We start from the raw sequence: 13882 nt of genomic DNA on the forward strand, positions 1-13882 counted from the left end.
TTTCTTAGTTTGGGTTTTTTAAGTTTTTTCCTTGCCTGGATGTGGGTCCAGATCAAGGGATGTTGTTGTGGTGCCCTTTGAGGCACTTTTGTTTAAGGGTTGTATAAATAAATTGTGATTGATATTCTAAAAAAAACAATAAAAAAAGAAGGGGGCCAATAACGAGTGGCCAGAACATGAATTTAAACATATAACCTGTCATTGTTAACTTAATTATGATTAGAAATCTGCCTGGTTTTCCCTTACTTCAGAGATGATCTGATACACATATTATCATCATCATCAGTGGATTATACCACTCATACTAATACAACATTATCATAGTTACAATATTATTAGTCCATCTACTGGGTGTTAAATCACCACCTGTCTTGGAAAACTACCAACATCTATGTCTATACCTTTAATCAAGGGTCCTCGGAACAGACCACAGTTAATGCACTGAGATGCAAAGTGAAATGCATAACTAATACACTTTTGCATGAGTGCTTATTGGCCACGCAGGCATGACAGCAATGATAGACAAACCACAAAAGCCTTTTTTTTTTTCCCTGAAGTAATTTTATTACAAAGTTCATGAGGACAGTATTACAAGATAAGTTGTCAACATGCGAAAACAGAACAAAGCAGAACACAGGAATTTAACAAATTGGTAAGATAGGACAAACCACTGATCACAATAAACATAATAACTGATTAAGTCCTCAGGATGTGGGAGCCAGTGAATGACTACAGTGCAGGCATAGAACGGCCACATTCACATCGACTCAGCAAAGGTCAATCCAACCAAGGCAAAGATGTGCACAGCTCAAGAAAACATCTTACAATTTTTATATGCCATCGGCTTTTCTCAGAACTTTTAGAAAGCGTCACTTGTATGTACATAAAACTGTACAAAAACATGGCATCACAAGTATTTTAATCCTATATAAATATACCAACAGTTAGGATAACAACTAGATTATCTCTTGCAAAGATGTAGTCTCAAGGCAGTTGTCTGTTTTCCATGGACTGTGAAAAAGATGAAAATCTATGTGCAGTTAATTTTCAGTTCATGGGGAGGGGCCTTTTTGAATATGAACCAGCACTGACATTCCAGAAGGTGAAAGAAACAGTAAAACAGTTTCTACCAATTATCTTTGGAATTCATGCTAAAATCCCAGCCTGCTTTGTCAGCAAACAACGGATTGTGGAGTACTACTGTATGTACACTGACACCACCAAGAGATGTTTTTTTTTTTTAAATTTTTTTTAAATTCACACAACCGCTTTGCTAAGATTCTTTGACCGATACAAAACAAAACCCCCAGCCAATTTTAAAACAGTAATCTGTCCATCTGTCCACAGGAATGATCACTTTACAATACAGATCACAGAGAGGCAAAAATACTCAGGTGAATTCAACAATAAATCTATGCAAAGTACAAATTGAACATTTTTCATCAGTGTATTTCAGTGCTTTGTGACGTTCTATCCTTCCATCAGGGACAACCCTTTACTTTTCAGAGGCATTATTCAGTATGAGTGATGGTTTTTTTTCCTGGGGCAAGCTGACAGTTATTATTGGCTTTAGTTTAAGAGTCCGACTCATCAAAAAAAAATTAAACTAATCTGTGGTGCACTTAAATCAATCTCTTATTCTATTCCGAGTAATGCCTGATCATTTCTGCACCAAATTGGTGATCAAGGAGATACCTTGCAGATATGTGCCAGTGATAAGCATCTCTCACTTAGGCTAGAATCAGGTTAGGATTAATCCCAAAGGGGGCGGGGGAGGAATATCAATTCAAAGCAAGTCTTAAATGAGTTGAGACACTTAAACAGATAAAAGTTGTGACTGAGGCGATTTGGCATTGGCTTTTATCACTCCTTACTATCTTTCTGTCTGTCGTTAATTCCAGGTCAGTGATCGCACTCGCTGCTTGCGGGCCGTGAGGCCACTTTCCGAGGGGTGCTCGTGGGGGTTTAATCACAGTGCATCATGGCTGTTGTTTGAATTTATTTCTAGTTGCTAAATGGCTTTGAAAACGGCATAATGTGCTTTTCCCCCCTCAAGGCCGGATAATCGGCCACATTATTTAATCATGGCCATGTCCAGTGATTTCCATATGTTTTCAGTTCAATTGCTCTAAATGCAGTTTTCAATGGCAGCATGATGAGGTAAGTGCTGATCTTTTTAACTGATTGTAGCGCTGCGGGTGGATGTGCATTATTTGGTGTGTGCCTTGTCCTGGGGCTTGTGCTTCACACACACACGCCACAGCTCAGGACTCATTACTCACCCTAATTAGGATGCGTCTATTCGGGGATCTTTTGCCCTTACTTAGAGACACAATCTCACCATGGAAATTTGCTGCAGAGGTGAAAGGTATCTACAAGTCTAATCATATCAATGTTTCAATCAAAGACGCCGCCTGACACTGTACAGTGTTGCAAGACAGGGCAATGTAGTTGTTATTAGCATCCAATTACTGACTAATACACAGTGTCCTTCAGGCAAATCCCGCAGAGTAACTCAGGAAATCTCTATTAAGGGAAACAAATCCCTACATTTTTTTTTTGGTCGCCAAAGGACAAGAATGCTCATAGTGTATTCAGGCCTGCTTCAGTTATGTAAATGGTGGTTTACTTCTATGGCATTCTTCAAGGACTATGCTTCCCTCTCTAAGTGGTTCCGTTGGACCTCTGAACACAGATAGTGCGATTAGAATATGATACTATGAAAAACAAAGAAAGTGCTCAGAATGAGGAGGACTAAACACGTGTAGTGTGTACTCCGGTTCTCGACTGCTCTTAAGTCTCAAGTGTTGTTTTATTAAATTTCAGGTAAATAAGTATGCATTATATCTAAAAGGGAGGGAAGCAAGTAGATTGTCTGGCTGAAGAAGGAAAGCCTTTTTAGGGAAACAATTACACTGGAATATTTTCCCTAACAGAGTGAGTCAGAAGGACTCGAAGTAAAAGCCAATCTTGGTTTGGTGTTTGGTCATTGCAACTCCAGGGGACTGTGGCCAAGTCAACCGTTTTGATGATAAACTATAGGTCACAGTGCTGAGAGTCAATGGAACATAATGTCTGTTCAAATGTTGCTGCAGAGGTTTCTCCACCCACGGCAAAGCTCCACAGGGAGCAGAGGTAAAGGCCATTCTGCTATGATTAGGGGTTGAAGGTGTGTGTGATTATATGGAGCGGATAAATGCTTTCCACAATATTGAGCTGCTCTCCTGAAGATGTTTTCAATCAACTTTTAAACAGCAGCAGCGAAATAAAACAAAAAGCTCAAATATACTTAAATTCTGAGTCAAATTACTTTTTTTTTGTTATCAGATTCTGCCAGACAAAAATATATGTAGAGCACACAGTCCAAAATGTATTTACAGCACTGTACAACTACAGAACATTTTGTTTGATTGTTAGTCAAAAGCCTTCAGATTGCGCCTGACTGGCTGTCTATCAAAATCTTCTAAGAATGGCACAGGAGCACTGATCACAACTTTCAAATTAAAAAAAGATCACTTGACTGTGTAGGTTGGCTAACTACGACAATAATCAGTAATGACTTAACTCGTTTTGAGCCGCATCCTACAAGATTGTGTATAAATTAATGAATGTGTATATCAATTAAACTTTGTAATAAATATGCTAATAATTTAATTGAAAGTGGAGATGGAAAATGGCCCAAGTGATCATGCCAGTAATTGGATGGATCACAGTCTTCTGTTACAACTGGGCATCAATGGTAGCCTGTTTTGTTTTTCTGCCAGGTTTTATCTTTTCTTCATCTCTGCACTGATTCAAGGTTGATATTCACAAATAGATTTCTCGTTTAGGAGTGTGGGCAGACGTGGAGGTGGGCGGGAACTCAGACGTTACGCTGAGGGGCATCTCTTCCAAAGGGCAGTCCTGACTGACGTCCTGACCGCTGCCGGAATATGCACTGCGAGAGGGCGGAAGGCGTGATCGGTGCTCTTCGCCACCCAGAATGGCACTCCCGTTTGCCAGGCGTCCCAGACTTCCTCTTTCCTGGTAAGGCACAAAGGTAGAGAGTTTCGGGGGGTTCCTCGCCCTGCGTACAGGAGAGGGATGCCCAGGCATCCAGCAGGCGTCGGAGTGGCCCAATTCACTGCACTCAGTTGTACAGTTTCCGGTCATTGCCACATCGGGCAGCGAGCGAATGTCTGTGGGTAGAAAAGAGGAGGAATTGTCAGGTTTGCTATGAAATGTCAAGTTAATCAAACAAAACATCAAAAGAAAAACCTATTTAAAAAGCTATATCCGATCAGAAATCGTCTCATCTAAACCCAAATAATCCACTCCCTCCTCCTTCCCCTATTTTAAGGTCTTTGCAGCTGTTGCTAAGCAGTGAGCAGCAGTTGCTATGTAGCTGTTGCTATGCGCAGGGTAATGAGCACCACTGCGTGCAGTCCACTAGCTGATGTGATACATTCAGGAGATGGCATGCTGTGTCTGTGTCATTGTGAAGTATCCAGCAGCAGTTAGTCTAGCATGCATACAATACATCACAGCCCGTTTACAGCATTATATTGATTTGTGTACACCCAAAAATGTGTCAGTACTGAGAGTGAGAAAAATATGTACATGGACGTGATACATCTGACGTAACTGAGAGGCTTTGTTTTGTTGCAAATGGAAGGGATGAATCCTTTAGGCAAAAACATTATTGATTGACAGCACGGAAATGGGTTCTCTGCCCTTCATTATCATCATTTTTTTTTAACTGTTCCTACTTTAAAAATGGGTCTATGACCCAGTGACCTTATTTCCCTTTGCAAAACACACCAAAATAACTTTCCATCTCTTATTACATGTAATGGTCTTAAAACACCCACATATATACTTTATATATATATCTATATATATACATATACACACATACATATATATATATATATATATATATATATATATATATATATATATATATATATATATATATATATATATATATATATATATATATATATATATATATATATATTTATATATATATATATATATATATATTTATATATATATATATATATATATATACATATACACACATACATATATATATATATTTACATATATACTGTATATATATATATATATATATATATATACTGTATATATATATTGATATACATATACACACATACATATATATATATATATATATATATATATATATATATATATATATATATATATATATATATATATATATATATATATATATATATATATATATATATACACACACACACATATACATAAATGTATTAGGGCTGTCAATATTAACGCATGTGATTAACAAAAAAAAATTATCGCGTTCCCATAAATGAATGATGATTGATCAAAGTGAATGTTTTGACCGGCGCCTGAAGGCAGCACGCATTGCACAGGCAGTGATCACGTCACACACCAGTGATAGTTACAGCGATGTGCTCTGCGCCCACTTTTGCTTCAAAATAAACCTAGATTGAACTTTAGATAAAACTGAGGTAATTTGTTAGTATTGAAGTGAAAAACTTTCTTATCATCGGCGCACATCAACTTTAAAATAGCATCTTGAAGTGAAACATGAACATGAGGATGACGCCGCTAGCGTGAATGCTACTTGAATAGTGTTGCCAAACGTCCCTTGAAAAATAAATCATCCCGTATTTAGAAACAAAAGTACACATTCCGTATTGAGCTGTCAATAGATGCACTTTATCCAGTATTTTTATTAGGTAAGTGGCCAACAGAGCTGATTATTTTGTGTTCATGGTAGGCGCGCCCTGTAAAAGAAAATGGTAAATTGTGACGTCATACGCCAGTTTTTACACGGCAGTTTCGCCACAGTCGCCAACACGCACCAAGCAGGCATCTTGTCAATGCAGCAGATAACTAAAGTGAGTGTATAAAAGTTAAAATAGAAGTGTTCTGCTGTCTATGGTTACAATAAGCTCAATATTTATGTGAGCGTGTTTGTTTTGTTACTGAGTGCAGTTGGTCTGAGGTTGATCACACGTCATTCAATGAGGATATTACACATTCAGTTTGCACCTTTCGGTAGGAGAAGAGAGGTATGTGTCTTAGAACTCTTAGTGGCGTGTCATTTATTCCACTTTAATGAGCTATGAGAGTGTGTTTGGTGCTTTTTTTTAATGATAAGTTCCACAACATAGCATACAAACAATAATCTCACTGAGAAGAGATCTCATTTGTGACTAAAGCACAATTGAAATGTTGCCAGTCATATTAGTGAAACAAATATTTCACCTCTCTTTTTGTCACAGTAGTTTTAATAATGATGAAAGTTGGAGACCTGCTCTATCATAAAGCTGCACACTGAATGTATTATGTTTTAAGTTAAGCCGGACATATTTTTATTTAAGACAAAAAAGTGAACCTAATTCTTACTGTACTTACTGTCACCAGGTTTTGAGCAAATCAATGATTTTCAGTTCCTTAAAACATTTAGAAAACATTCCCGTATATTGCATTTGTGTCCAAATATTAGGGTATTTTTTAAGAAAATTGGATTCATGCAAGCAAATAATAGCCTGTGATTAATCATGATTAATCACAAAATTAGAGTGTGATTAATCAGATTAAAAAATAATGAATTGACGGCCCTTATTTATATATATATATATATATATATATATATATATATATATATATATATATATATATATATATATATATATATATATATATATAAATATATATATATATTTATATATATACATACATATGTACACATATATACATATACACATTTATACACATACATGCACATTAATACATGCACATACATATATATACATGCATATACATACTGTATATACATAAATATATTCATACATATATATGTACATACATATATACATTAGAATCAAACCCTGCTAACCTAAATATGAGAGAGTAATAAAAAATAAACATTAACTTCCACTAGGAACAAGCTCAATCAAGTTAGTATTTTAGTCCTCCAGGAATTTTCTTAACGCCGCTCAAATACGCACATCAAATGACTAATCAAAATTTCAGTTTGCTTCTTATGTAAACAAAGCAGGAAAAGCAACATGTAACAATAATACAACACTTAATTCCTTAGACCTACTTCTGGTTCCTGAATACATTGATAATCCTTTCGGGTAATTTAGTATATAAACATTTACTTCCTAATTTACATGTTTTATTTATACATCTAATTAACCCATATTGATTAACAACATGTTTTCATTTGCAATGCTGACCGATCAAAGAGGCAGCATTTACATGACAGAGATGTTGAAATGTAATCGTCTCTCATTTACCAACAAAAATTACCAATATAGATTGCTCTTATCAATCAATCAAAGTTTACTTATATAGCCCTAAATCAAAAGTGTATCAAAGGGCTGCATAAGCCACAAACAACATCGGCTCAGATCCCACATCAGGGCAAGAAAAAACTCAACCCAATGGGATGACAATGCGAAACCTTGGAGGGGACCGCAGATGTGAGGACCCCCCCTGGGCGACCGGTGCAATGGATCTAGCATAATAGTGTGAGAGTCCAGTCCATACTGGTTTTAACATAATAGTTTAACAGTTCACAAATGTTGAAGCTGGGGGTAAATTTGGTGAAAATGTGTTGAAACATAAATGGATGTTTAAGATTAACGAACCCTTTTGAAGCGTAAAACATACACAAAGAATGTCAGTAAATTGAGGACCACAGCGCAGACAACAGACAGCAAGGAAGCTTTTGGTGGTGATTCTGTAATCATAATTATTATAATTAATTAAAACAGTAAAGTAATTTGACAATGAGTTCTGAGTTACTCCCCTCCATTTTACATTCAGGTCTGTGCAGTATAACATGAGTAAAACATCAATACAATAATTATTTTCCAATTTGTGTTGTAATCATGTGCTTTTTAAGGTTAAGGTTACAGAAACACTTAAAACATTGATCAGAAATGTATAAAATTAAAAGTTGATCAATATTATCAAAAAAGGCATTTTAGGCCGCAACAACACCAAACAAACTTGCAAATTCCTGGAGTGACTGATAAGTAGTAATATCAGAAGTTTGGTTTATTCGAATATGCATAGAGGGTCACATTGGCGTACAGATCTTGTTTACAATTCACAATTCAATGTCCGATAGCAAGTAAGAAAAAGTAAGCCCTTTCAATCCTACCTCTTCTCCATGTCACATCAGTCAATGATACATTTGTTCACTTCCTGTATCCCTGCACTCAAACGTCTCGTGACATCGGAACCTGGCGAGACCCTAGGATTAAGCCAGAATGCACTATCAACCCTTAAGGCCCAGCCGTCCAATGCCCACAAATTAGTATGATTTTTAGATGTAACAACAATTTTGCTGTTGAATTAGAATTGTTACTTGAATCATTATTTCTATTTTGCCCTTACCCTGACTGCAAGACTTATCATGGCACATACCACCGCAGAAACCAATACCATTCAAATTACTGTTCTAAAAATGGTGCGGTATTTATGTGCAGCAGGCAACTGGCTGACTTGTCACGCAGCCTACCTGTTGACAGACTCCATATTTGACTGTGGTTAAATGGACATAGTTTTGAATTTGTCTTTTTTATCACTTCACACGGACTAGAACAAGCAATCAATGGCTGTAAAGCAAAGAGCTGACAGTCACAGCCACATGTAATGTTTTGATTGCTATGATAAACACATTACAATAGTGCCAGGCCTGCATTGCACATACAATAAAAGAGGCTGCTCATCAAAGATGCCTTGTCTCGTTTAGTCGATATGGGACAGTATCAGTGTGAATATATTTGTATAGAAAGCAAACAGCTTGGTGGTTCACAGATTTGAAAAAAAACAAGTATATATACACTACCGTTCAAAAGTCTGGGGTCACATTGAAATGTCCTTATTTTTGAAGGAAAAGCACTGTACTTTTAAATGAAGATAACTTTAAACTAGTCTTAACTTTAAAGAAATACACTCTATACATTGCTAATGTGGTAAATGACTATTCTAGCTGCAAATGTCTGGTTTTTGGTGCAATATCTACATAGGTGTATAGAGGCCCATTTCCAGCAACTATCACTCCAGTGGTGACCCCAAACTTTTGAACGGTAGTGTATATGTATTTTTTTAAAATTAAATCAACATAAAAAACACAAGATACACTTACAATTAGTGCACCAACCCAAAAAACCTCCCTCCCATTCACATAAAAGGGTTGTTTCTTTCTGTTATTAATATTCTGGTTCCTACAATATACATCAATACAATCTGCAAGGGATACATACAATCCATGAAGAACACATGATTGTGCGTGCTGCTGGTCCACTAATAGTACTGTCCTTTAACAGTTAATTTGACTAATTTTCATTCATTACTAGTTTCTATGTAACTGTGTTTATATTGTTTAAAAAAAAATGTTTTTTTTTTTTATTTATTTTTTTTAAATAAATAAATACAATCATGTGTGGTTACGGACTGTATCCCTGCAGACTGTATTGATCTATATTGATATATAATGTATATATTGTGTTTTTTATGTTGATTTCATAAAAATAAAAAAAAATAAAAAATATATTTTTTTAATCTCTTGTGCGGCCCGGTACCAATCGGTACCACTGATATACAGTACATATATTTGTATAGAAAGCAAAGAGCTTGGTGGTTCACAAATTTGAAAAAAAATAAAAATAAATTGCTGTGTGTGAATGATGCAAACCACAAGAGAGGGTGTACCAGAGGCAGTTAAGACGTCTCACAGAGGCAATGCCATTTTAAAAGAGATGCACCATCAGTACTGTATTCATGACCAGTGGCAAGATAATTATCCCACAAAATGTCAGCCCTCGAAGGCTGGAAAAAGCGCATCTGGCCTACCAGGTTTTAAATCAATCAAATGAGACAGCTTGTGTTGTCAAAGCCTGTAATAAGATTTTGAATGCAAAAAAAAATTTGAAACCCACATTTTTTTTTACATTTATATTATCTTACTAAAGTAGAAGTATGAGATAACTTGATTTTGTCTGTTTTCACTTCCGCGCTCATCCCATAGTTATGAAGTGTAAATGACATGTATGCCAATATAAATACAAATTCATTGAGTTTCTCATAGGATTACCTTGCTCTAATTAAATACAAATGTACAATTGTTAGGTGCAAATAATTTTCTGGCATAAGTGATAGACAGGGCCAATCCCTGGCATTAACACTCAGTTGTTTAGGTCCACAATGTCTAGTGGGGGCCACAGAAATGTGGCGACCGGTCACATCAGTAGCTGAATGTCACTGTCGTCATCATGTTCTGCAGGTATTTTCTTGTTCTACTTTGATGGACTAAATTTCCTCATGGATACAAAATGTACTTTGTTTCTGCAAAACTTTAGTTCAGTGGTAAGTCAACATGTCTTTTGTAATTGTTTTAGTTGGGTTTAACAGTATCACAGCCATGTCCAATAAAAAGACCGTAGAAATAACTGCTAAATTAAAATCGCTTCAAACACTATCATCGTGAGAGATGTATGGCTATATTTCTAAAACAACTGTACTACTTAAGTTTACAGTGAAGCAGGACCTTTCCCCGAAAGCAAATTTAGAGAAAAAAATGTGTCTGGGGGCCGGTATATCTATGTTTAGGAACACTAATACCAAAACCCACAATGATGTCTGATTGAATGCTAAAAACGTTATGACAGACCACCTTAAAAAACGGAATGGAATTTTTAATTTTTTTAGAATGTACATGAAAATAAAGAATGTGGGATTTACTATAAACACTGAATATTGACAACATATGAACATCACACCCCCTCTCGATCGACATATTTTACAATCAAGCGAAGCTTTAGAACTTTGTTGTAAAAATGTCCTTCCACGTTTGTCCCTGGCACCTGCATTTAGGCTGGCCGCTCTGGAAACACTCTGTGGAAACAAACCACGCCCACACTGCTAGGTGCCTCGTCTGAGCTGCTGTGACTTAGATTACCTTAGTAACTAGTATATCATGCAAAAGCATGGATTCCAACCATTGAAATACTTTGTATAGTTCAAGACTTACAGTACTTTGAAAACATCACTGCACATCATAATGGCGGCTACAGTTTCAGTCTAAAAGATGTAAAAAAAATTGGGGGGAATGTCTGGCGGGCCAGATCGAAAAGCTTAACGGGCCGCATGCGCCCCCCCCCCGGGCCGCTTGCGCCCCCCGGGCTGCTTTCGCCCCCCGGGCCTTAATTTGCCCAGATCTGCCCTAAAGAAATGATGCTTTAATAACATTTGTTTTTGCATACTTTTGCCAATTTATTATGTTTTGTTTACTTTTTCAATTATTGCCAAAGAGCTATAGCAGTTTTGAATTGGCTTCACTGCAGTAGGATGCACACTTTTCTTTACACCTTGGACCTATCAATATTTGTTTACCTTTTCATATCAATCAATCAATCAATCAATCAATCAATTTTTATTTATATAGCCCTAAATCACAAGTGTCTCAAAGGGCTGCACAAGCCACAGCGACATCCTAGGTACAGAGCCCCCCAGAACTCTGAACTTTATCTGGAATACAAACACATAATTATGGAACATGTCAGATTGAACTGAATTGTCGTCATGAACATTGGCGTTGTTAGGCTTGGACTTGTTCATATAGAAAATATACAAAAGACTGTCTCTGTAATGCTTGTTTTCTCTTTGTGTCATTGGGTTGCTTGAGTGTAGTTCACCTTTACGACACAGTAGGGGGCATTGAACGTATCATTACATCAGCAAGCTCTGAAAGTTACGGTGAACTTCGATGTCAATTGTTTAATTGGCAGTGTGCGTCAATACAAAGTGAGTTACTTTATGTACACTTTAATATCACTTGTTGTGTGCTTAAAACTGTATTGCAACTCATTTAGTCAGTTTTATTGTAGTCTAATGGCTGTTTGGCATCAGGTTCACAAGCTAACTGCTAGCTGAATATCATACCCTGATTCAATGTCAATCAATCAATCAATGTTTATTTATATAGCCCTAAATCACAAGTGCCTTTGGTGCCTGTTTGTAGCATTGGACATGTTTGTTAGCCTCAATTGACAATTTAGAATTATTGTTGTGATGCTATTTACATTATATTAATCATAACATTACTTAAGGCTGGGATGTTCAAATTATGTGCATTTATGTAACTGTGTATACACAGCTAAGTGATGTATATTTAACAGCCCTGTTGCAGGCTTGTGCCTATATTTCATTGCATTGTGGTCACTCTAGTTGATTTATAACGATTGTATTTGTTTGTATAGGAAACCACACACACGCAAACGAACAACTCATGCATGTCTTCAATATACAATTGAACCTGCAACTTGTACAATCTATTATTTCTCCTGCACTCACCTGAACGAATAATTGCTGTCCTGACCCGACACCCTGAAGTGATTACTAATCCATATTAAACCAGTCATAGTCGTCACTACAATTTTTTGGTCCTTCGAGCCGGATACAAGCAACCACTTCAGTCAATATGTTCAGGCCACATGAGAAAAAGCCTACAGATATGGATCGTCCACAAAGAGCAAGACAGCCGCCATCATACCTTCAGGACTACGAGGTCAGTTGCCCTATGAGGTACCACGTCCCCAGTGATGAGCGGGCCAGACGAATGTCTTCTCCAGAAATTCACAGATCTTTCCAGAGCATGAGAGAGGAAAATGACCAATTGCGCAAAGATGTCAAACATCTTACAGACGTGATCCACAGTCTTCCCACAGCCTCCTCACAGAATCAGTCCAGACGCCAAAGGGAGGAAATATCGACAACACCAGCACATACCTGTAAGCCGACGCCATCTAGTGGTCATCAAGACCCACGTCAGCCAGTCAGTGCCCCACCGGTGAGCAGGGATGCTTCCCCATCTCCACAAGGCAGCCGACCTGACACAGTCGAGGATCTAAGGCAGTGCTTGCAGGAAGCAGGATTAGTCACAGAGCACATTGAGTCACAAGCCACATCTGGTATTTCAACTCCTTACTCTCAATACAATTTTGGGGTGACAGACATTAATGAGTGTCAACCACTGCTTTACTATGACGACAAAGACTGTCCACCACACAGTAAAGCTCACCACCAGTCCAAAGATATCCAACAATCACAATATAAAGCTGTGCCAAGTCAAATATTGTCTGCTGTCAAGTACCACCCGATGTACAAGGAAGACTATGTGCACTATAATGATCGCTCCTATCAACGTGATGTTCAATATCATCACCCTTGTGGCACACATCCACCCCATCCGAGTTATCATCCGGCAGTAAAGAATACAGTCACCCTGCTAAGCCCTATAGACCAAGTAGTCCAAGAGCTCATCACGAAAGCCGCTACTTTGGCCGCGAAAGAGGTTACTCTCCTGATTATAGAGGCCACCATAATGACTATAACCCCCCTGACAATGGATATGACAGTAGAAAGGGGGAACACAGATACTCACCTGACCTGCCATATAATTTACCAAACCGTCAGACTCCATTAAGCAGAACGCCCGGTCCAGATGCCTACCGGGGACCTAAACCCACAATCCCAGACTTTAGGTCAAAGGACCCTCGTGAGTTCGCAAGACTAAAACTAGCCCTTGACAATTTACTACCATACGATGCACCAGAGCACTTTAAATTTCAAATTCTCACAGACCATCTCAAATGTGAAGAAGCATTACTTCTTGCTGACTCATACAGTAACGTCCATTCCCGTTTACAGACACTATGAGGGCACTTACAGAGATGTATGGTCAACCACAGCAGTTGGCACTAAAGAAGATTTCTGAACTGATGGACGGGGCCAATATCAGGACTGGTGACATTTAAGCCTTTAAATCATTTGCCCTTCAAGTTTGTGCATTGGTCGGGAT

The 13882-nt window shown here is 37.5% G+C and overlaps 1 protein-coding gene across 1 annotated transcript in view; it reads right to left on the bottom strand.

Annotated features, from left to right (window-relative positions):
- Nucleotides 1-555: 555 nt before the first annotated feature.
- Nucleotides 556-13882, bottom strand: part of pcdh1a (protocadherin 1a) — a 308027-nt gene continuing 294700 nt past the window's right edge. The window contains exon 5 of the mRNA XM_062048094.1: nucleotides 556-4178. Coding sequence (XP_061904078.1) covers nucleotides 3808-4178 — 371 coding nt within the window. The 3' untranslated portion in view covers nucleotides 556-3807. The remainder of the gene's footprint in view (nucleotides 4179-13882) is intronic.

This window comes from Entelurus aequoreus, linkage group LG05 (genome assembly GCF_033978785.1).
Source record: "Entelurus aequoreus isolate RoL-2023_Sb linkage group LG05, RoL_Eaeq_v1.1, whole genome shotgun sequence".
Classification (NCBI taxonomy): Eukaryota; Metazoa; Chordata; class Actinopteri; order Syngnathiformes; family Syngnathidae; genus Entelurus; species Entelurus aequoreus.